Source organism: Macrobrachium nipponense, chromosome 10 (genome assembly GCF_015104395.2).
Source record: "Macrobrachium nipponense isolate FS-2020 chromosome 10, ASM1510439v2, whole genome shotgun sequence".
NCBI lineage: Eukaryota > Metazoa > Arthropoda > Malacostraca > Decapoda > Palaemonidae > Macrobrachium > Macrobrachium nipponense.
The window spans coordinates 68047977-68072770 of NC_087204.1; the positions used below are offsets into that span (position 1 = coordinate 68047977).

General features: G+C 41.9%; 1 protein-coding gene across 1 annotated transcript in view; it reads right to left on the reverse strand.

Moving 5' to 3' along the window:
* Positions 1 to 17512: 17512 nt before the first annotated feature.
* LOC135223659 (uncharacterized) overlaps positions 17513 to 24794 on the reverse strand; it is a 115252-nt gene continuing 107970 nt past the window's right edge. The window contains exon 5 of the mRNA XM_064262316.1: positions 17513 to 18726. Within this exon, the coding sequence (XP_064118386.1) occupies positions 18493 to 18726 (234 nt within the window). The 3' untranslated portion in view covers positions 17513 to 18492. The remainder of the gene's footprint in view (positions 18727 to 24794) is intronic.

Sequence of the window (24794 nt, forward strand, 5' to 3'; positions counted from 1 at the left end):
CCGCTGCTCATCTTCGAACTGTCATGGCTGTGAACGCCGTTATCCTTTCAGACGAGTCTCCAGCTCAGGATCCCGACAGGATACTTCAGGATCTTCGTGACGCAGCGAAAGCAGATCCTGCGTATACTCATCTACTCGATTGTGTCACATCAGGATTTCCTCGCAACAGATATGACCTTCACAATTCCTTACTTCCTTATTGGAAACTACGTGAAGATCTCTACGCCGATGGTGACCTTGTCCTGTATGGAGCAAGGGTTGTAGTTCCTGCCGCTCTCCGTCGTCGCACCTTGTCCCACTTGCATGACAGCCACAGAGGTGTGGAAGCAACCAAGCGCAGAGCAAGGCAGTCAGTTTTCTGGCCTGGCATTGACTCTGATATTGCCAAAACACAGTCAGAGCTTGTGAGGCATGTCAGACATTGCAGGCTCCATCTCAGCCGCAGGAACCTCTAATGAATGACGACAACCCGACAAGACCCTTCGAGTCCGTCTCAGCCGACTTCTTTGTTGTTGCAGGGAAGTCTTTCCTCGTCGTCGTCGATCGCCTGTCAGGATGGCCTGTTGTCGCACCCTGCCAAGGCGATACTACTGCTTCCAATACTATCAGGATCTTCTGCCGTCTATTTCCCGTGAAGTTGGTGTCCCCCTTCGCCTAAGGACAGATGGAGGCCCCCAATTCACCAGCGCAGAGTTCAAGGATTTTATGAAGCGATGGGGAGTTCGACACATGGTAACCTCACCCCACTACCCACAATCAAATGGTCACGCTGAAGCCGCTGTTGAAGTCGATCAAGCACCTCATCCTCAAAACAGCCCCATCTGGCAACATTGATTGTGAAGCATTTGACCGAGGCTTATTGGAGCTCAGAAATACTCCTAACTTTACTGGACGCTCTCCTGCCCAGATCCTGTATGGCTGTCCTCTTAAGGTCATGTATCCCTGCCCACCCTCAAGCATCTCCAAGGAGTGGCAGGTCAAGACGGAAGATTGTGACCGCCGTGCTGCCGCTCGTTACAAGCAGGTAAAGACCAAGTACGACAAGCATGCCCACCCCTTACCCACGTTGAGTGTCGGACAGCAAGTTCGGATTCAAGACCCGACCTCTCATCGTTGGGACAAAGTTGGCACTGTCATGGGTCATGGAAGGTCAAGAGACTATCAAATTCGTCTCCTAGTGGTCGTGTGTGGTGGGGCGTAATCGTCGTTTTTACCTTCGCCTGGTGCCACCCACTAATAGTGACCCCTTTCTCCCTGTCCCTGTGGCCCCTAGCCAGGACCTAGAAAGAGAGTCCTTAGTCAGTATTCCTCCAATAAACCCACGTCGTTCCCAAAGACTCATGGAAAAGGAGTCCGCTCGAGAATGCACTACGAGCGTGAGGGGGAGGGAGGTGTAGGTACATGAAAAGACGCATTTCACATGTACCAATATTATTATGTTGTTATTTTGTTCAAACATAATTTCACATGTTGCGCGCCATTAGAGTATCCATGTTAAGTCCAGTAATATGATATGGCAACAATTAAGTATTGGCAACATTGTAATTATTGCCCTCGTGAGGCAGTCTCGTCTCATCTGTCTGTTTGTTTAGCTGTCTGCTGTTTGTCCACTGGATCTTGTATATATTTCTACAATAGACATTTGGAACCTACATTTAAGTTGTGTCCTTGCCCCTCCACTTAAGGTTAAGGAGTTTACCAACACATACAGGATGAAATGTTGGAGATAATTGAAGGTTGTGGGTTTGAGAATGTAATACATGGGACAAATGAAAATGGAAGTTGAACTTATGCAAGAAAGAATGCACTAATATGATATAATTTGTGTGAAAGAGCAATTGTTCATATGCGGAACAAATCCTCTGTATTAACAATAGGATATGTCTTCATGCCAGCTGGAAACTGATTAAAACAATAAAAGATTGTTGGGCAAGTAATCTGTGAGATCTGGCAACTCCTGTGCGTATGAGGTGGGAGTTGGTCAATGACCATGCACCGCACCTTGTGACATGGTGTTGGTCTTTCTTTAACTGCCCTGGAGAGTAGACGCTTACGCTTATGCTCTCCTTCCAAGCCGGTTGTTTTGTGCCCATGTTTCATTCTTTTTCAGTGTGTTTGTAATGTGTGTGTTTGTGTTTTGTTATGGAGTCCTCCAAGTCTTCACGGCCTCATCAATGCATGTGCCTGGACGTTCAGGGATTCCCTGGGCTCCAGGTTTTTGGCTGCTACGATGACAGATCCCCATACGACTTGCAGTAGCTGACGATCTAATTATTGTACCATACTAATTCCTGCCTGAAATGTCGTCCCTTGCCTAAGTCGCAGCAGAGGGTGTTTTACAAGAAGAGGGAACATCGCAGAGTTTCTACTTGTCCTTCTTGGGAGGAAGTTTCTTCTACTTGTGTGGACAATTTAGCTTCTCCCTCTTCCGGGAACGCTCTCCCTGCTCCAATTGTGCCTCTGTCGCCTTCCTTTTCTTCCATTGATTCGTCGTTGGAAGTATTGGGAGTTGCACAGAATAATGTTTTAATACCCTTCCTGAGAGGGAGGAGGCTACACCATCTAATTCTTTAGTTTCAGATTCTGAATCAACCTAGATGGCACCTGTTTGGGCGTCTCTAGGCCTACGAGGTTCCCCATCCTTGGATGGCCTATTGTTGCATTTCTTGGAAACCCATACCCTCCCCCCAATGGTCGTCCCACCTCCCCCAGGACTCCTTTACATTGGCACTCGTGTGCTGCCACCTTGCGGGACGCCTATGTCAATGTCGACACTTACTGAGTCACCCCTAGTCACTCCCAGCATTCTCTCAACCTATGACGTCAGATGTGGTGGCTTCTCATCCTCCCATCGTTATGACGTCATCCCATTCTGCTATGACATCATCGCCTTCTCTCACTGAGCCATCGGAGGCATTGTTTCAAGCTGTGTTCAAGAGGCTGGACTCTGTTTTTCAGGAGAAGTTTTCTGCTGTCTCTGCGAAGAAAAGTCGTAAACGAAGTGATTCTTCACCTCCACCTTCTATCAAGAGACGTCGTAGAGGGGGGAGTCTCGCTCTTTCTCCTGCTTCTTCTCCATCTCTGCCTTGCCACCAAGTCAGACTGAGGATTAAGGACTTTGTGGCTTCGTCTTCATCAAGCGTGAGGAGTGCTTCGCCTTCTGCTCCACATGGCCGTGCCTCTCCCTTGTACATTCGTGTTCGTGAGCTTGGAAGTGAGGCTCATGAAAGGAATGCATCCCCAACTTCAATACACATCCTTGTCTTTCTTGTAGGTGCGGGTAATGCATCGTCGACTCCATGTATGACCGTGTCTCTCCCTCATATGTACGTGTTCATGACAATCAAAGTGTTGAGAGTGACGAGTGCTTCGCCATCTTCTTTATGCAGACGTGCCTCTTCCTTGCTCGCATGTGGTGTTGATAACAGAGGTGCTACTCCCTTATCCGCTGTTCCTGTGCCAGTCTGTCAATGTAAGTATGATAAGGCGCCAATTAAGAGGTTGAAGATATCCACTACAGAGGTGTCTCCTGCCACTACCAAGGATTCTTTGCTCTGTAAGGCTGCAGTGGACGATTGAGAACGGAATACTTCCCTGGTCCACGGATGTGTTTCTCGCTCTCCTGCTAGAGACCGGATCCTTAGGAGTCAGTCTCCGTCAGGTAGTTCTCTTCAGCGTCATTCGTTGTCTCAGGACCGTACTTGGTTGTCATCTCATGGACGTGTACTTGACTCGTCGCCTGCCCACATACATGGTTTTTCCTGTGAAAACATACATGATTTGTCACACAAGTGTGAACGTGGTTCATTGCACGAGCATGTGTGCGGTTTGTCACACGAGCATATACTCAGTTTGAGTCAGGACCATGTACATCGCATGGCAGAGTTCCAGAACCTTAGGTCTCGGGACGTTCAGGGTTTAGGGCCTCCACTCCAGGCGATAAGGGACAGGATGCAGGCTTCCTAGGGAAGCTTCTCCAGTGCTGTGTCAGAAGGATGAGGATCCTGCCAAGCCACCTCCTTCGTGTTGTCAGTCTCCTTTGCCAGAGCAGGAGGAGGGAGAGATCCAAGAATTTATGTCTTCTTTCTCAGAGGTTTTTGATCTCATATGTGAGTTCAACAATCTTGAGTGTCAGACAGGGTTGCCGTTTTGAGGAATTTCGTCTACTAGTGTGACTTTATGGTGACATCTGGCAACCTTCCGTGGCTTTTCCGACCGCAGGGCATGGCAATTAGGAGTAAAATTTTTCACTTTGCCTTTTTATGTTTTATTATGAAAATAAAGTTATAAAATATATCTTGCTTATTTATAAAAATGAATTTTATTGAAATCCTTTATTTTTATTCGTCAAAAATACTTTATGCTATGCTAGTGACATGTAGTTTTTTTTTACGTCATGGAAAATAATTCTACATCGGAAAATACACAGTCTAACCATTAAATCATAAATAACATAAAAAAAAATCAGAACTGCTTATGGTAACACTGCTAAAAGCCAATGTTGTGAAGAAAAAATGGCATCGCTGGTGTCGGACACTTTCGCAGTCTTTTATGACCCCTACTTGTTATAGAGGTCTTGCTGGGTGCCAGACAGGACTCTAGGACCTCATCTGAGCTTCCCTTGTCAGGTCACACTCAGTCCATCTTACAACTGAGATGGCTCTCTGCGATCCAATAGATCTTCCAAGTTTCTTCCTCCTCCTCTCATGCAGCATAGGAAATACTACTCCACTGATGTTACAGCAAAGGCTATTTCATACCAGGGCCACCTTAGTGCAACCTTGTGGGCCAACCTTCTCCTGGCCAGGAGGGACGCGACCTTGTTGAAGGTGATGGGGTCTGTGGACTCTTGAGTTTTTGTCAGTTCTCTGGAATTGGGACCTCCTTGAATCTCAGTTTCTGTTCCCTAGAACTGAGTTGGAAGATATGATTGACCGGCAACGGGCAGATACTAAGGATAGGCTGGTCCACCAGGCAGTGTCTAAGTCAGGCTCATTAATATCCTCCTCCTCCTCCTCCTCAACAACAGATAAGACAGCCTTCTCCTGTCAAGTCATCCAAGCGTTCTGCTTCTGTGAGGGTCTCTCAGTCTCCTTCACAGCCCAAGGCAAAACAACAACAGCGTCCCTTTCAATCCCGCACCTACAAGCCTGGGAGGGGTTCTAGAGGAAGGGGCAGAGGGGGCTGTCAATAGAGGGGGCACCTCTCTCTCTCTCTCAGTTGCCATGGGAAGGGGGGTGCCTGGCGGGCCAGTGGGCCAAATGGCAATGGTATGGGGTGGAGAAATGGGTAGTAGACGTTCTTTGGGTGGGATATCTACTACCCTTCAACTTCTCTCCCCCCTCTCTTGGACAGACCCCTTCTCAATCTGACGTACATTTACGACTCCCCGAAGTACTTGGCTCTTCGAGAGGAAGTGTTGAAAATGCTGAACAAACGTGCGGTAGAAGAAGTACAGCATCCTTCTTCAGGGTTTTACAGTCAAATTTTCCTAGTCCCAAAAGCAACAAGTGACTGGAGACCGGTAATCGACCTTTTTACTTTGAATAATTTTGTCAGGAAGATAAGGTTCAGGATGGAGACATCCCGGGCAGTGTTGGCAGCGATAAAGGACAACGACTTCTTGCTATCAATAGACTTGAAGGATGCTTACTTCCAGATTCCTATTCACCGTTCATACAGGAAGTTCCTTTCCTTCACTCTGGGAGAGCAGATCTCCCAATTCAAGGTCCTGTGCTTCGATTTGACGATGGCCCCTCAGGTGTTCTCAAGGGTCTTTGCCCTCATCTCGACTTGGGCTCATGCTCAAGGGATTCGCCTATTAAGATACCTCGATGACTGGCTGGTCTTAACAAGCTTCAAGGAGAAACAACTTCAGGATGAAGACGTGTGTTTGTGAACTCTTGCTGACTAGCTGTTGATCACAATATTCCCATTGGAATCATTATTTTGTTGTTTGGAATGAGTATATTTGTTGTGTTTGATGTTAATAATTAATTGATTTTAATAACTAATGTACAAACCCATTTTTTTGTGATAGCCTTGCCAACCGCCTTTCTACTTCATGTTTTAAGAGTCGGTGGCAAGGGTGTGCATTCACTCTTATCATGTTTTTTTGCCCCTTTTAATGTGAGGACAAGACAATGTATTGAAATTTATGCTTATGCTTTGGAAATTACTGAGGGGAACTTTGGATGTTTGTCCTTTGCTTTTTTACTGGTATTTCCTCTCCTCTTTCATCCTTTCGCTAACTTATTGGACAAAGAGAGAGGGGGGACCCCTGTGTGTTGTTGGTGTTTGAGGGATCTCCTCTCATTTCAGAGGGTGCTGCCCTTGGATGTGAGGGGAGTATCCTTATTTTTTTGTTTATTATTCATATTTCCTTTCTATTACAGGCTAGCAGTGGTGATAGTTGATTACAGCAGTAGATGGTTGGATATCTTCATGTTGGCTGTATCCTAACCTTGTAATTGTACCTGTAAGTCGTAGAATGCTGTGATATTGGTCCTCAAGTGCGTGTACTGTTCTCCTGCTGAAAATCATATTTATTTGCCACTGTTATCCTGCAGTTTCATCACTGGACAATGCCTTTGCAGCTACACTTGGATTATTAAATCTACTTCTGCTGGCAAATGTGCCTCATCCTGTAGAAGAAGTCTTGCAGAATCTGGAGAGGAAGAAGTCGAGGGGGAAGAGAGCTCGTCAAGTGTTGTCATCTTCCTCTTTGTAATCATCATATTTTTGTTCAACCTCCTCCCATTCGACTTCTAAGGCTCCCTGCCGAAGAAGAACGTAGTCTCCCAGCCCCCCCTCCCCAGAAGTTTTATCACAGGACTTCTAAGTTCGAGGAGGCAGTTGGGTCTTCCACTGGCTCACCTGTTCCTTCCTGAACAGGAACCGTCACGCTGTCTCCAGGGTCTAGCGTGTCAGGAACCTTAGCCGATTTGCACTTCTGCTGCTAGTCCTAGAGGTTCTGCCCCTAAGACTAGTTCCGTGTTGGGCGCTCATTCGCAAGATAACCCGAGTGCATGTAAATCTACGGATTTGCATGCCTCTAGAGTAGATGACGCTGAGTTCGCTCATCATCACGACTCAGGCATGGAGTGGAAGAAGGGAGTGAGTTACTCAGATGACTCACACATTGCTGGTGATCATCTCGTGGTGATTGCTCGGTACCCAGGGTTGACGTGGCGGTCCAACAGGACCGTGCATGTGGTGAGACCGCTAGGAGGTCCCCCATTCAGTCCTTGTGAGAGGTTTTGGCCTCGACGAGGACTGGGATGTGTCGGAGGACAGTGAGATGCACGTTCAAGTCCACCCAGACCATGGTTAGGTTCGCGTGATCGACCGATCTCAGTGGCAGCAAATGTTTCTCCTCCGGTGTGAGAGTTTCGTAACCCTCCTCGGGAAAGCATTTCTCCAGGGCAAGAACACTCTTCTAGACTCGCGTCGCGGCCATCTTCGTAGGTTGATGGCTTCCAGCAACTTGCTTCTGCTAGTTCTGCTAGCAAAGGCAAGCGTCCAGTCTTCCTCACCTATTCCCTCTACTTCCAATGGCTACACCGGGAGGGGCAAGGTGGATAGGAGGGATCCTGCAGAGTGCTCTCCGCATGATTCAGCGTCGGGGACTACATTCCCGGTGTTTAGATTCTAAAAATTCAAACACCTGCTGACTATGTTCTCCCTGGCTCTTTCTGTCCTTTGGACAGATTTCAATTCGCAGTGCCCTGTGAGTTCTTGCGTTTTGGGAGACTCAAGGGTACTATATTCTGTTGAATTGTACTTGCAATCCAGTCTTAAAGGCCAGCATATAGGACTTGTCTTTATGCCTGTTCCTCCTTGCGTTCTATAGGAGTCTAGGAGGGGCTCCCTGATGATCGTTTGAAGAAATTTGGGGGTCTCGCTGAGCGCTTAAATTCTTTGGAATTTCTAACACTCTTTGACTGTTTTGGCAGTCTATGATCTGCAAACACTCGGGCAAGACGAGAATTCCCAATAATTGTTATCACATTACTACCCGGGGAATCTCGCTAAATGCCCGAATTCCTTGGAATTTCTGGCATTCTCAGAGTGTTAAGTATCCTGCAATTTCCAATTGCTTGGGCGAGATGAACATCCCTGATAATTGTTATTATGAAAATTGGGAGTCTTGCTAAGAGATTAAATTCCTTGGAATTTCTGGTGTTCTCTTAGTGATTTGGTTTTCTACAATTTCCAAACACTCAGGCAAGGGGTATTTCCGATAATTATTTCAATAATCGGGAGTCTCGCTGAGTTCCTGGATCCCTTGGTTTCACTGGCACTCACTAAGTGCTCAGCTTCATCATGTTGCCAAGAACCAGAGCGAGACAAGGCTTGCCCGCTTATTGTCTTGCAAAAGTCAGGTTTCCTAGCCGAGGTGGGAATTCTTACAAATTCTAGCGCTCGCTATCACAAGTGCTTGGATAGTGAGAAGAGCCTTTACCACTACAGATGAGTTCGCTCTTCAGTCTGGTTTGGAGTTATGCAAAGCTTGGTAATCCACGCAACACCTACATGAATGGTCAGGTACCGTTCTTGTGTCTTGGACTTTAGGGTCCGAACATGTAGGACAGCAGACACAGAATCCCTCTTCATCTTTCTTCTCGGAGCCTTGGCCTTGAAGGAGAACAGTTAATTGGGAAAAAATGATAGTTCCTTGCTGACGATTACCACTCATGAATATGTAGTGGTGATCTGCTCAACTCTCTCACTACTGAGTGAACTCCTTGCTCTTGATCAGTGTTATCCTTTGCCATGACATAGCATCCTTCCTTCCTGTGTTGCAGCGAATTTTCACAGGGATCATCGTCTTCATCATCTGCGACTCCTCATCTCCTTCTTCAAAGGCTTCCACAGCCTAAGAGGAAGGTAGTTTCTCCGCCCCTAAGAAGTCTCGCTTGAGACTTCTAAGGGTTTGCATACGGGAGCTGTGTTGGGTACTCGTTTATGAGTCTCTCTGAGCCAAGGGGAGTTTTATATCCACAGTCAGTAATAGGTAGTCTTCTCTCCTTCATGACAGTGGTGCAGGGTGAGAGAAGGGACCGAGCTGCATTGGTGGCTCGGACCCACCTGTGAAAGCCAGGAATGGCTATTCTTCAGGTGCCAAGATCGATGTTGCTGTTCCTCGGGACAAGGCATCTGAAGGAGATAGGGGGAGGTCCTCTGTGTAGTCCTCTTCGTGAGGTTTGATCACGGAGAAGATAGATGCATAGCAAGACATGGCAAATCCTCGCCAGCTTTTACTGCATTTAACTCTGTTCATTTTCGCTCATGTTCGTGTGAACAAAACAATTGTAGGAAATGAATGCTTTGTTTGACAGAGTGAGAACACTGCAAGTTCAGAGAAGAGTGGGCAAGAACAGTCAATCCTCCTCCCCCCCTTTTTTTTTCTCTACTGCCTTGTTACACTGGAATGAACAAGGAAATAAAAGGAATTCTATGGAGTACTCCTCAGTATTAGAATCCCAGAGATTGTTGTTAGTTCAATCTTAGGATCTTACCAAACATACATCAATCTGTCCAGGATAGATAGCACTGAGAGGTTTGAATGCCTCTTCAGTGCTACTGTTTTGGGAACAACAAGTTCTGCTGGAACTAGTCGTCTTCTGTATCCTGTTATCACCATAGAAGTCTCCCTTTGGGAAAACTTCACCTTCACTCTCTTCATTAGAGAATGAAGGAGGTCTGCTTCCAGTCCTTATTCTTGTTTCTCGAATGAAGAAGAATTAAGCTGGAGCTCAATTTACAGGTATGCACAAATATACTACTATATTCTCCATGCGACATGCTCCTGTTATCAGTTACATCGTTCAAGTAATAGGCTCATATCTAAAAATTCCTTCTTCTGGTATGTGACTGAGATGAATAGTACCTTCTCTTAATTAACCTGAAACTCAGGACAGCCTTTTGGGCCTCCCATGATTTTCCAGTTTTAATTTTACGATGACTAATGGTATTATTTTCTAACAATACCAGAACATTTGCATTATCATCGAACAAGAGGGTTTCTTTGCCTCCCATTTTGGTTAAAATGCACCAGAGCTTCATTCCTCAAGTTAGGCAATACCTGGGCAATTTGGACATCAAGTTCAAGGTCTTGCTCATAATGGATAATGCTGGTGGACCAACTCTCGATCGTTATTACAAGGGAGTCCAGCTCGAGTTCCTCCCTCCCAACACCACCTCTCTCCTCCAGCGTATGGATCAGGGCATGATCTGTGCCTTCATTGCACTCTACACCGAGAACTCCCTTCAGCACCTTGTTGATACAAAAGACCGTGACAGTGAATTTACATTGAAAGCCTATTGGTGTAAATTCCTGATTGCCACGTGTCTTGTCTGTCATCAACTGGTCGCTGAAGGACATGAAGAAGGAGACCCTGAATGCCTGATGGAGTAAGTTGTGACCGGACTATGTCCATAATTATACAGGCTTCTCTCCTCAGGAATTCCAGCATTCAGCCATTAATAAGGCAGTTCAGTTGGCAAAAATTCTTGGTGATGAGGACTTTGACGATATCACCGAGGATAGTTGGCACCCTTGTTGATGCCCACTCTGACCCCCTGACAGACCAGGAATTGGAAGAGCTGACAAAGTCAGCCAGCGAAGAAGAAGACACTCCAGGTTCAATAGAGGAACAGGAGCAGGAGGAGGAGAGTGGCCTGACTTTGGAATGCCTGTCCCATGTTAAAAGAATGATAATGACCTCCAGGACTTTGTTGCAACATTCTTGATACAGCATTGGAGCCCCATAATCAAGCCCTCACCACCATGAAGAAGCAACGACAGGAGCTGCCAATCACAATGTCCGTCACATGAATGAAGAAGGACCCTCCAAAGCCTACCGAATCGCCTGAAGTAGTGTCCCTTGAATTGCCTGAAGAAGTGCCTCCCAAATTGCCTGAGTCAAGTGCCTCCTGAAGCACCCCCTGAAGGTGAAAAGGTTCCCTCAGAGGAGATGTAACTCCTCTGCTTAGCTGTGCAATCATATGTTCATCATCATTCATCAGACTGCACAGCTATTTCATCATCATCATCTTTAGTCAACATTCGTCACTGGTGAGTACCCTATTTACATATGTTGTACCAGTGTAAAAAAAAATTTTGTTAAATGTTCTCTCTCTCTTGTGATTTTATGTACATACAATTTTTTTCCCTCGTAAAAAGAAAACTGGATGTCTTAAATAGTAAAACTATGAAAGAAAACGTGCATGACAGAATACTTATGGGGGACCGGATTATTTTCACATATGTAACTAAGTCATGCAGTACGTACTCATGTATTTATAACCATGAAATATAAGATTTACTTTAAAATAGTATTAATAATATTTCAAAGATTAGTATGAACCTTAATAGGATGATATTTTTATGTATATTTTATGTAGGATGTATTTTTAGGGATACCTTGCCGTTTCCACATTAAAGATAAGAGTTTAAAGGCATTTTTAGAGGGGGGTTCTAAACATTCGTGGATTCTAAACATTCTTGGGGGGATCTAGTACGCATCCCCTGCAAATAGGGGGGACCACTGTAGTGGAATAACGTTTTCAGTCATCTGTAAAACACCAGGGATTAGAGTCGTCTTTACTGGTTAGTATCATCAACGGAACTTTTTCTATGATCAGAATCGTGAGAGTCCACTTCTTTCCAATTCAACTGTGAAGACATAGGTCCACATCCATCTTAGTCTTTCACTAAGTAGTATAGTTTCTCCTCGGTTGAGATTCAGCTACTGATGAGAAACTTCTGTCTTGCCATCAGAGGGACCTCGGTCTCAAGAAGGTATTTGACTCTCGTCTAATGTGTATATGCCTTGTGAGAATCATCATCTTGTCTCTCAATATTGTTGGGGAACAAGATAGATGATTTGCATGGTTCATTCTCAACATCACCCTTCAAAAGGCGGGTGTCAGGTCATGACTACGTCTCGGATGCGCAATTATTTGGCATCTGTTGACGAGTCCAAAACCTTCATGATCTCCTGCCCTTTGGACTTTGTATTGGTTGATCCAGATCAGTCATTATGTACTTTGTCCTATTGGTGTGTTGCTGTACCTAAGAAGGATTGACATACTTCATTGAGTGTCGATACTTTTATCAACTGCTGACTTCCAATGCAGAAGTGTCTAATGACACGTCTTTCTCCGAGTCTTTTGAGATTGTGAGGAACTTCTCTGCAGTTGGATATGTCCACTGTTTGCTCTCTCAGAGAGCAAGCAGTGCTAGTGGCTGGGTACATTTCATCACTCTGAAGAATATATCGGACCAGAAGATAGATTCTGTCTCGTTACGACCACATTTATATCTTTCTTCCTTCGGGTCTGCCCAAAGGTCCTTGGAACCTCTTCCTTGGACTGGTGGTGGATGCTCACAGGTTACAAGTTGTGTTTGCTTACCCGGCTCCTTCAAGAGGACAAATAGCATCTCGCCTATGGTGTGCGGTTCTGAAGGTAAGAAAGATGCAAGAGTGACTGGCCTCTCCACCTTTCCCTCTTTGTCCTTCTACTCCTCATCCTTCAGGTTGAGGATAGGACTCAAACTTACACTTGCTGGTTGGGCAGTTGATGTGGTAAGCTTGCACATCGAGTTTCCTTTCTATTTTTCTTATCAGAATCATAGAAGCAATCGTGCTCCTTCCTTTAACAAGGGGAGGAAGGAGACCAGCAATAATGCAAACCCTTCCCAGAACTTTGCATTAATGCTTCAGACTCTAATATTCTTCTGATGAGTCACAATTCCTCTCATTTCAAAAAGGCCCAGAAGTCTGACTCTTGATCATACAGTTCCTATACTCCAATCAAGTTGTCAGAGGCAAGCCACTCCTCCTCGCTCTTACGACCAGGAGGAGTACCCCAAGTGTGCCGAACTCCAGCCAATTCTAGAGGCTCACTCACATTCCTCCCACCAATCAGTGAGTCTTCTTAATGTGAAGGACCGAGGGTTTGTATATCATGTAGGAACAAATCACAATTTTTGAAAGTGAATTGTATTTTTCCTAGCTTTACAAACCTGAGGTCCTTTACATTAATGTCCACCTCATGCTACCCTTCAGTCTGAAACCTGGGCCAAAAGGCAAAGTGGAGTGTTTATATCTGGGCAGGCAGGCCTATCCGCTTACCAGATAGCAGTTACTGCTTAACCACCTTGTTCCAGAATTTAATGGCCTATGCTGAAAGTAATTCCTAATGTAAAGGACCTCAGTTTTGTATAGTTAGGAAAAATACAATTTAATTTCAAAAATTGTTATATTTCAACCCAGATGGTTGAGTTTTTAGATATCTGATTATCTACTTTCTCAAGGGTTTCAGACCCCCTTCATTAGAACTCGTTCTTCTAGGAAGGATGGTCAGGTGGGTTAAACTTCAGCCAGTTCAGGATACTTGTACCTCCCTCCAAGTTTATGTAAGTCTATCCTATTGTGAAGACTGAGGGTTTGTTCCGCACATGAACAAATGAAAAATTTTGAATCAATTTGTATTTTTCATAGCTAACGAACTTGAGGTCTTAACATTTACTGCCCACCTCTAGCTACCCCTCTCTCTTTATTGTTCCTGGGTTGGGGAAAGACTGACGCCGTATCACGAGGTGCTGTGTGTGGTCAGTGACCAACTCCCACCTCATATGTGCATAAGTAGCCAGATCTCACAGATTCCTTGCCCTACAATCTTTGATTGTTTCAACCGGTTTCCAGCTTGCACGAAGATATATCCCATTGTTAAGACCTCAGGTTTGTTAGCTATGAAAAATACAAATTAATAAAAAATGTCATTTTTTAGAAATATAGCAAATAGGAATGGATAAAAGGTGGACATCCAAAAGAGTAAGTAATATCAGGAGAGAAAGGACTGTTAGCCCTCAAAGGAAAACTAGGAATACAAGTGTTATTAGTAAAAGATCAAATGTGAAGTGTTACTGATGGAAGAGGACACTGGAAAAATGAATGTAGGTGGGTGGGCCTTGGGAACTTGTGCGTGTGGTGAATTTTAGTCAAGGAATAAGAATGAGAGAATGTAATTTAAATGTGTAAATGTAGGGCACGTGGCAAAGATCTGTGAGGCAGAGTTTGGGTATGTGGTAATTGCGTTCATAAGGGCCATTATGCATTAACATATAGGGTACCCTAGGCCTAGTGTATTGTGTGTGACATGATGGGCCATGTTGCTGAGATGTGCAGAAAATTAAACCTTATGAAGACCATAGAATGGCGTAAGTGTAATGAATGTTAAAAGAGAGCAAGGAAACTTTGTGAACGGGGTTCAATGAGGTGAGCCTTCTCGTATAAAAAGGATGAATGTAGGCATTAAGATAGGGAATGATTGACAGATGAGAATATTGAGCAGATGCACTCTGTCGGATGATAAGTGAATTGCAAATGTGCAATTTGAGTCTAAATGTGACCAAATGGTTTATTTTGTTGAGAGAGTTTCAAAGATTTGCTGGTTTTATTTTGTGTCAAGTTGGTGGCTATTTTGCAGGTATCTATTTTTTTTTAGTGATTGGGATTTGCAAAATTGTGCGTGATAGATAAACAGGCAAATGAGCAAGTTGACAATGTTTTAACAAGCTGGTGTTTACTTGGTTCCTAGAGAAAATCTGTGTGGAAATGGCTACAACATGTTACGCATGTCAGAATGGAAGGTTTAATGTATGTACAAGAATCCCTTGTTTATCTGGATTACGTAATACATCCAAGGCCCTTCCAGATCTTGAAAATTTCTGGATATCATGAAAGAACACTTCAGATGTAATATTAACGATTTGTTCATACAGGTATAAAAACCATTGCCTTTTATAAATGAGTATCTTTTAGTGGGAGCTGGAAACTGGTAGAAAACTTGGTAACAAGGTACGTATAGTAGTTAACCAGGTAGGTAACAGGTGAAGATTGGGTGAGTGGGGGGATATCCCTGAGTGGATCTAACACTGGTACTTTGAAGCCTCAGGGCATCCCCATATAGATCTGTCTCCTTTATCAGACAAGGATCTTATTAATAGCCCTTGCCTTAGTCAGGAGAGAGGGAGATTTGCATGGCTTATCATACATTACAGGTACTTTTGGAGGGGTGGCACCCTCTGTCATTCTTTCTTGTCCAGGAATTCATGGCCTAGATACAAAATCCCTTATTGCTCCAGACCCAAGGGTTAAGAATTTCTTGATTCCCTCCTCCTTAGATTTTGTTAATGGGGATGTTGATGTTCCTGGGTGACAACTCTAAAATGCTTTTGTTGAGCAGGACGAAGAATCTCACAAGAGTGCAAGCACCTTGAAATGAGGAGGATTTACCCAAGATCACCATCTGGCTATGAAAGGTAACCTCCAAGGCTTACAAGTTCCCTGACAGTGAGGACCTTTAGACCAATCCACTAGATCATGACATTACGGCCATTTGGCCCTCTCTCGCCTTCCAGAACTTCCCGGTCCAACAGTTAATGTGTGTGGTGCATTAGACTATATTCTCCTCATTCTACTCAAGTGATGTTGCCCACAAGTCCCTCAATACCTTTTTGTTGGGGCTTGTGGTAGTAGCTCAACAAGTAACTATATTGGGAACCATGGCTCATTCAAGTACTTTCACTTGTGTTTGTAAGGCTCCTGAGGGAAGAGGTGATGTGTGCACCAACCCGTTCTCCCTCTCATGACCCAGCTCGTGAGCATTTGTACTTGTGTACAAGTTAGACCCAATGTGTCCAGATAGGTGGCACTGTGAGCTGGCATTACTAATCTAGAATGCAAGACCCTGTCTCCCCTTTCTATAATAAAAAGGGGTGGGGAGGAAAGGTAGATTTTTTTATCCAAACCTACTGATTGCATAATCTATACACCTTGGTTCTTCAGGATTTATATGATGTGTTCGGGTAAATTACATGAGGGGCAGGGATGAAGCGAAATACCGCTCCACTCTCGGGGGCACTGCCAGCCAGCAGAGCAACACCGCCCTGGCCTTGGGGTGGTGGCAGCAGAGCATTATCGGTGCCCCCTTTTTCTGCGTGGTGGCACTCTGCTCTATCCACAAAGAAATCAGCCCTAGCTGCAGGTTCTACCTAAAGCCCCATCCACACAGTCAAGCTTTGCCTGATGCACTTTGTTCAATGTGACGTCAGAAGTGGGAAAAGTCAGAGCCTTATCCGCCGTTTCTTCACTTCCGAAGTCACATCGAACAGTGTTTGTTGAGCAAAGCTTGACCATGTGGACAAGCCTTAAGTAGTGAGTCTCCACAGATGTACGTTTATTGGAACAAATGACAAATTTTGAAATTAATATGTATTTTTCCTAGATGTATAATTGTAGCCTTTCATATTACAGGTAACCCTCCTTGTCCACCTTATTTTGCTATTTCCCTTCTGTTTTCATTCTGAATATGGGCCAGAACAACAACGGGCATCAGATGTCATTTGTGTCTGCTTCAAGTCTCAGAGAATAAGCACTACGGCCTCGGTTAGAAGTGACCCAGCATGTTGGAGAAGCAGGTAGTCCAGGAACTTGGAAGACTTGGGAGCTTCTTTTGGTTTGTACACCTACCATCTTTTAGTCAAGAGGTATTTGCTAGGATTTTGCACAAGCTCTCCATAGTCCTGAAGTCAGTTGGAGGTTGCAGGATGACAATTGAGTGCTTTGGATATTGTAGTTTCCCCTTTTAATTTGCAATTGTGGTACAGTTAGCAGGCATATTTTATGATGCATATTTTCAAGCTACAGTTCATTTATGTGTTAAGGAAATATCCAAGGAAAGTAAAGGAAGGGTTTTTGTGTTGCAGTAATAGTTTGCACATACTAAAGCAAAAAATAATAAAGAAAATTTTGTAGTCTACATCTTTTCATAATGTTTAAAAGGTTTCAATTCTCTTTCCATGAAAGTTTCCCCTGAATAGCCTTAAATTTTACAAGGTATGGTGTCCTGCCCTCTTTAACTAGGAATTACTGCAGTTTGTACTATTTACATTAAGAGGAAACCACACTTGTAATTTTGAAGCATCTCAATCTGACTCGAGTTGAATATAAAATTTAGGCCAAAGGCCAAGCATTGGGACTTATGAGGTCATTCAGCACTGAAATGGAAATGGAAAGCAAAAGGTTTAAAAGGTGTAACAGGAGGAAAACGTTGCAGTTGCACTATGAGTCAAGTGTTAGGAGAGGGTGGAAAATAAGATGGAGAAAGAATATCAAAGGAGGTACAGTAAAAGGAGCAAAAGTGGTTGCAGCTAGGGGCTGAAGGCACGCTGCAAAGATGTTGATTTTTAATACTTGGAAATCCAAGTTTAAGTTTTGCTTATTTAAAAGATAAAGGATATTTTACTGCATTGATATGGAAAGCAGAAACAAACCATTGTGCGCTTGCCAAATGGATTGTACATCCACTGTGTTGAGGGGAATTTGGTAACGTAAATTTTTTCTTAATCATTGTAATAATGCATTTTCATCTTGACATTATTGGTGTTTAATTTCAGATGTAATGGAATCACCTGAAATATAGGTTTTCACAAATAAAATTTATCAAACACCAAACATTTATTTGGAAATTCAGTACAGAAATCAAAAACATTAAATGGTTAAGAAACTAAGAGATACTTGAAAAAAATCATGCACCACATGTAAAGTTTACATGAATAGTAGTTTTACTTAAATTAGTCAACTTAATTAGCATATTTCACTTAATAACCAATTAGCACATTTTACATTAACTTTTCACTTGTAAGTATTGTTTTGGAAAAAATTAAAATTACTTATGTATGAAACATGTTTTATTTCCATTTTACTGGGAATAAAGTACTACACTTCATGAAAAGTATTACTAAGGACTATTCACTTTACTAATACAACTTAGTACACTTAACATATCTGGTACTGTCAAGAGAAAACTAAAACTTGAATGCAGTTTCTTTTTTACACAGTACGTATGATAGTTTGAAATGCCTGTTGTGTTGCAGAAAAATAGTTTCAAGGCACATAAAAATGCTATGTAGTTCCTTAAAAATAGAGTGAGAGCATGGTTATCAACAATTATGTCACAAACATGACATTAGGCTGAAACAGTCTAGAGCTCAGATCATGATTCCAAAAACATCAAATACTATTAAAGATCAAGGATTCATTATATCTGATATAGTCTCTTACATTTCCCTCCCTTGTAATCCTTCTTTGTAATATACTTGATATTTCGCCCATTAAGTGAAAATTCTACTCTCTCCGTACAGTCACTGTAGTGCCGGTGTACCAAGTAACACTGAAACTAAGTAACAATATGTGCTCTATTGAGTGTCTGACAGGTGAATGAGAAAGTTACAAATACAGTTCTTTATGCACAAGAAGCCGTTTATAGCAATGACTACCATGGCCACACTTTGAGTTTCATAGGTGATCAACCTTACACAAGGAGATCTCCATCTTCCTCACTCACAAGAAAATGAGAAATTAATCTTATCAGGAAGCTGTATGTGAGGGCCTTTCATCTTTGGCTCAATTTTGTTTTCTACTTCATACTATGCTCCTCATGCATTCTGATTAGACCAAGTGCCTGATATTGAGAAAATACCACCAGAGCAAAGTAAATGTGAAGCAATACTGCTCCTAACATGCTTAGTGCAGTACCAACTACCCTGATGTCTGTACCAAAGGTCACAAGAATCCAGATGAACAAGGCAAAGAAGATGATTACATTGAATACCTCTTGACACACGTAAGGTAGTAGTAGACCTCGACGATCCTGTAAAGATGAAAATTAATAAAACATCAATTATTTGGCCTTGCAAACAATCATTCATTCTAAATAAAAAATTTATATCCTTAATATTTTTTTAATATGGCACAGTTCACTGATTTTTATATTCTAAAATTTTAGTCAACAACCTAGATGATGTGATGCCAATTTTAGTAGCCATAAATAAATCAATCTAAAACTTTTAAAAAGTTATGTAACTGCCTGTTTCAAATTGCAATACACCAAATATTGAACTGAAGAACAAAAATTGACTGAAAAACTGAAACATTTTCACTTTTGACCAAAAGATACACCAACTTATTTTTATGGCATTGCAATGAGTAAGAGTCGAGGGTTTGTACAAAGATGCAGAATTTTTATTCTTACTTTTGTGACAGTTTTGGTTTCAAGAGATAGGATTAAATTCTTGACAAATTTAAAAACATTGACGATACATGGAATTTAGAACAAAGGCCAAGTGCTGGGACTTGTAAAGTCATTCAGCGCTGAAAGGGAAATTGACATGAAGGAGGCTTGAAAGGTGTAACAGGAGGAAAACCTCGCAGCTGCACCATGAAACGATGGTTAGAGAGGAATTTAAAAACATTTGCTCAGTCCATGCATGTTTTATAAATATTGTCAGACATAACATAAACAAAGAGTATGTACTATACTGTATAGTATGCAAAATAAAAAACACATAAATTTAATATTTTCAAGTAAGCCAGCTTCGTGAAACCTATTCATGCCATGGTAGTATTTGTATAACCTATCACAACCTTCTCATACAACCTAGGGAAAAAAAAGGTAGTTATTATCTTCACACTTCAGAGTACTATGAAGTGCGATTTCAGGTCCCCAAGGCGGGAACACTGGACTAACAATAGGACCAAACAGTCATCACTGAAAAGCTGGGGCTTTCCAGTCATTAAAAATCCACAAATCAAGCATGTGCCCCAATTCTTAGAGAACTAAATAATTTGAGTTACTAATTTTGCTTAGGAAAGTATACTTGAAGGGCAAAGAAATCCTTCATAACAGGTTGATTGTTGCCATGTTCCTTGCCAAACTGCTTGCTTTTCCATTTACTATATCCATTAAAAAGTTACTTCCCTATCATGATGGCTTGACTATACATATGATCTTTTGAATTACAATGAGATTCCTTAGGACTGCAATGCATTTTGAGAATCATCGCAAAATTATCCTTTATGTAAATATTGAATGTAGTCTTGTAAAAAAACAAATTTGAGGACAAGATGGTTAATGGGCATTTTTTTCTTTTTTAAGAGTTTCAACTCCAATGCCAAAATTAGATTAGGAGTCACTAGTGTTTATAGGCACAAAATTCTCTCGCATAGAAGCATGTTTTACAACTGTTGCAACAACTTTCACTAAATTACCTCTCCTCTGTATTACATTTACAGCACAGTACACAACTATGTACTGTTAAATGGGAATATATGGAGTTCTCATAAGGCATTGCTATTTGTTACCTCCTTTGAGGTGGTTGTGCTATTCTTTTCCTTTTTTTTTATCTGCAACAATGAGGTTTAGTTTTTGGTTGGGATTTTGGCCTGGTTTGTTTACTACCTCGAACAAGGAGGTTATGACTTTGACTTTGCTTGGTACCTCCAAGAAGATTAAATTTTTGGTTTAATTTTTCCTTTGTCCATTGCTAAAAGATTATGTCAAGTTATATAGTAAAGAATTTTTAAAAAATTACCAAATGTGGGTGTCAGGACTGAAAACAATTGAATAAATACTTAATACACTGTAACTCTTGGGAGGAAACATTTTGGGAGATTAATTTCTCATCCTTGGTGGAGGCTTTGATCCTTCTTATTTGCTGAGATTTATTCTGAAAAAAGACGTTATGTAAAAGAGAATGGCTGTGGCATGCGAGTGTAGTGTCCATAATTCTTAGCCTGACTCCTGGAAACTACAATATGCAGTTTTCGCAGCATATCTAATCCTCCCTAAGGCAATAATTACTTTTAGTTTTATGATTTACCTGTTGGGAAAGAGATCTTCTGTAAGAGTAAAATTTAAATTTTTAATATATAATTGAAGTTGCAACAGTATTCCACTTTAGTTTTTCACTACTGCACTGGGGTATTTAGGTTATATTATGTTTTAATAACGTTTGTGTGTAATAGCATGTCTGCAAGCCACTTTGATGTTTTGTAAGTAATAAAAACCATTCTGGGATTTTGTGATTGAAGTAGTGGTATCTTTTTTAGAACTCCTGTTCATACAAAAGGTAGATTCTAAAATGAACCATCATCAATCAAGCCAAAACATCTGGTGGCCACTGGAAGTTAGGTTTTATGGATAATATTAACCTCAGACCTATTCTAAAGTAAAAGACTTGGTAAGCTAGCCTAGCAGACAGCCCCAATATATGCCAGATTAAAAAAATGCCATCTTTTATTTTCATTACAGAACCATCAACAATGACCACATATCTGCTACTTTAATAATTATTCCCCACCTGAAACATAAATATTGCCTTTACCCACTTTTCCACATGTACCAGTGTACAAGGCAGAAAGAACAACTGAAATATACTATGGCATCTCCATTTTTATGGGCCCATGTGTGCATACAGTGAAATAGGTAAGAAAACTAGAAAATAAACTGTCTCTTAAGTATGCTCGGCCCTTAAAGTAAAGATTCCAAACTTAACCGGATTTTACAAAGACAGCAGTTTAGAGAACAGAGCCATAACTCAGTTTTCCGTTATGTATTAAAATGATGAGAGCATTGCAAGTTAGTCTTGAGGAATCAACTAGTATAACCTGTGCACTCCTTACTCAAAAAATGGCAGTGGTTCGGGACACTCAAGTTTTTTATTCCAAGGAATATGAATACCTAGGGAAGGACTGTGAATCCTTTGGAATAAAGTTCCCTAATTGTGAGACATCTTTCTAGGGCCGTGAATAGTCAGTTGGTCACTTATATGGGCTGCCAGGAATTACGCAAAAAACATTCTTATTGTTGTAAGAGCTATGCTAGTCATAATTACTGTCAGCCAAAAAATATTCAATGTCATTGTAAGTGTGCACAAGTACAGTACAAAACAGACCGGAAGATATAAGAGAAAATAAGGTAAAATCTTATATGGTTGGATGAAGACTGGTGGGCTGCTGGGTGAACTTGATCAAATACTTGCTGACTCTACAAATGTGGAAGATGTTTACTGTAGGACTCATTCAGGATTCAGCAGTTATCCCTTTAGGAGTGCAGTACCGTCAGTGCACTGTAAGCATTACTTATGGTTCTTTCCAGTGTCCCTTCAGCCTGTAACTGCAACCCCTTTCATTCCTTTCACTGTAACTCCGTTCATATTCTTTCTTCCACCTTACTCCAACCTCCTCAAACATTTGTTTCATAGTGTAACTGCGAGGTTTCCCTTGTGTTGCATCTTTATAAACTTTACCTGTTTTTGTTTCAGCACTGAATGACCTCATAGGTCGCAGCGTTCGGCCTTCAGCCTAAATTGTATACTATCCTGCTCTGTTCAGCATTATATAATACATTTAGCAGTGACTGCCCATTTATTTTTCTCTGGAAATCTGGCCTTTTAGAGGAAATATTGTTGCCAAAAAATGTAAGTTCTGTAACACTAACAATACTGAACCTTGATGTGTTATTTTTAGCATTTATCGTTAATGTTTTAAACTATCATAACACATGCCACCCATCTCTAGCATCTTTCTTTTTTAGCCCCTGTGTCTAGGGTAGGAAATGTGGCCCGAAATATCCTGCCATCCATCATCCATCTTAATTAACCCTTTTAGTGACCAAGAACTGTTCAAGTACAGTCACAGTGGAAGCAATCAGAAAGAACATGCTAGATAATCCAAATTTGGATATACCAATAATTTTTTTTTTAAACCCACTGTGCCTTAATTTGTAAAAATCATTGCATTTTAACTTGCTGCTATTAGAGGGCACTTTTTAAAATTTATTTTCTGGGCTCGCTGGTGTTAATATAACTGCACACGAAACCTGATCTGCAAATACTGGTTTTTTAATAAAATAAAATGTGGCTTTAGTTATGTATTACACAGAATCTTTGCTTATGCACTGTCAAGTACTGATGTTGGTTGCATTTCCTTTTCAGTTTATACGAGACTAAATAATATACAGGTAAAGAAACACAAATATTCTGATTGGTATTGTCTGCTGTCAACTATATTACATTCACGATATAGTAATGACAAGGTAGTCCTACTCTAGCGACGAATTTGGGACTCATTTGCTCATGTGATTTTGTGACGTCACACAAACCACTCTAAGCGACAAATTATGTAAACATAGGGATAATTGCCTATTTTACATATTTGAAATGCGATTTGATAGATTTAAGCGGTTAAGGCGATTTTGGACTTATTAAATATTGCAGTTCATGTGAATGTTGATAGTGGAGAGATCGAATAGGTAAAATTTTACACAAATAAGGGTTATTTGTGTGTAACTTTTAGAGACGGACAGGATCCTGGAGACTGAGGTCACAGGGTTTTTTTCCCACAGTTTTTTAAAACTTCCGTCTTGTCCTTGTGTGCATTTGGGACCTCGTTATCAATTGTTTTGAAGTAGATTTTCTTTTGAAAATTGTCTGTTGGCTCGAGTCCGCCTTTCATTTCATGTATTTTGTAAACTTTACATAGTTTAATTTTGTGATAAAATTGTGAATGCCAATTTTATTGTAAGGACAACATTCGGGCGAATGTTAGCTCTTCCATTGTAAAAATCTGTATATCCTCTCTTTTCTTCCTAGAACTAAAATGTAGAGCATTTTACGCTCTTTCTTTTGATGTGCATATGTCGGGAATCCGTTCCCTCTATGTAATATTATTCATGTATTTTTGTCTGTAAAGAAATACATTCACAGGGGGGCCCTGTTCCTTTTGTTTATGTTTGTTCATGCGTGTGTGACGGACACTACACTTCCGTCCGCACGCCACCTCATGTACAGCCTCATTTGTCGAATAAGATACTACGGGCTGCTCTAGGAACAAGAGCCCATGCTGGCACAAGGCCAGCTTAATCTCAAACAACAACAACTCGAATAAAATTAGTTCGCTCGCTCTGCTTGTCTTACTCAGTCCTCACAATTGGTGACCCATGCAGTTTGGCTTTGCCAATAAGGGACCAATTACTGCCGCTCACCTTCAGAGAACCTTTAACAGACCCATATGACACCTAGACTAGGTTCACTGGTACAGTGGTACCTTGACATACGAAAGTCCCAGCTTACGAAAAATTCAAGTTACAAAAGCAAATACATACGAAGATTATTTTGGTTCTGCATATGAAAATAATTCAGGTTATGAAAGGTTGTTGCTGTAAAGTCCCGAGATTCACCCAGACCACCGAGAACAATTTAAAAACTCGCGTGCCGCCAACTGAGTAGACTCGCCACCCTCCTCCCACTCTCCCATTGGTTCCTGATGCTAGTCACCGCCATAAGATCCTGCTCTCCTATTGGTCAGCATCTCTCCCATCATGCTCTACGTAAAGGTGTTCTTCTTCAGCCATTGCTTCGCACCAGCGTTATCGTACGCACGCAGAATTCATTCGCTCACACATATGATTTCGTTTGTTAACATAAATTCAAGTTAGTGAGTTCATTGTACTACTTTATCGTGTTGTGTGAGAACTTAATTCGTATACTAAATAACTTAATTACGTACAGTATAGTCATGGGTCCCAAGAAAGATGCTGAAGTTCACGGAAAGAAGAGGATGCTTTCTATGCAGACAAAAATGGAGATTATCAAGAAGTATGAAGCTGGTATGCGGTTGAGTGTGATCGCTAAGGAATACAGCCGAAATCCGTCGACGATAGGCACCATCCTTAAGCAGAAGGAAGCCATCAAAGCAGCTACACCTTCCAAGGGCACGACTATTTTGTCCAACAAGAGGAGCCACGTGCGTGATGAGATGGAGAGGCTGCTTCTTCTATGGATTGAGGACAAAGAAATCGCTGGCGATATGATAACCGAGATGGCAATCTGCCAGAAGGCCAGCGCTATTTTCGGCAATTTGATTGCCTAGGCCGAAGAC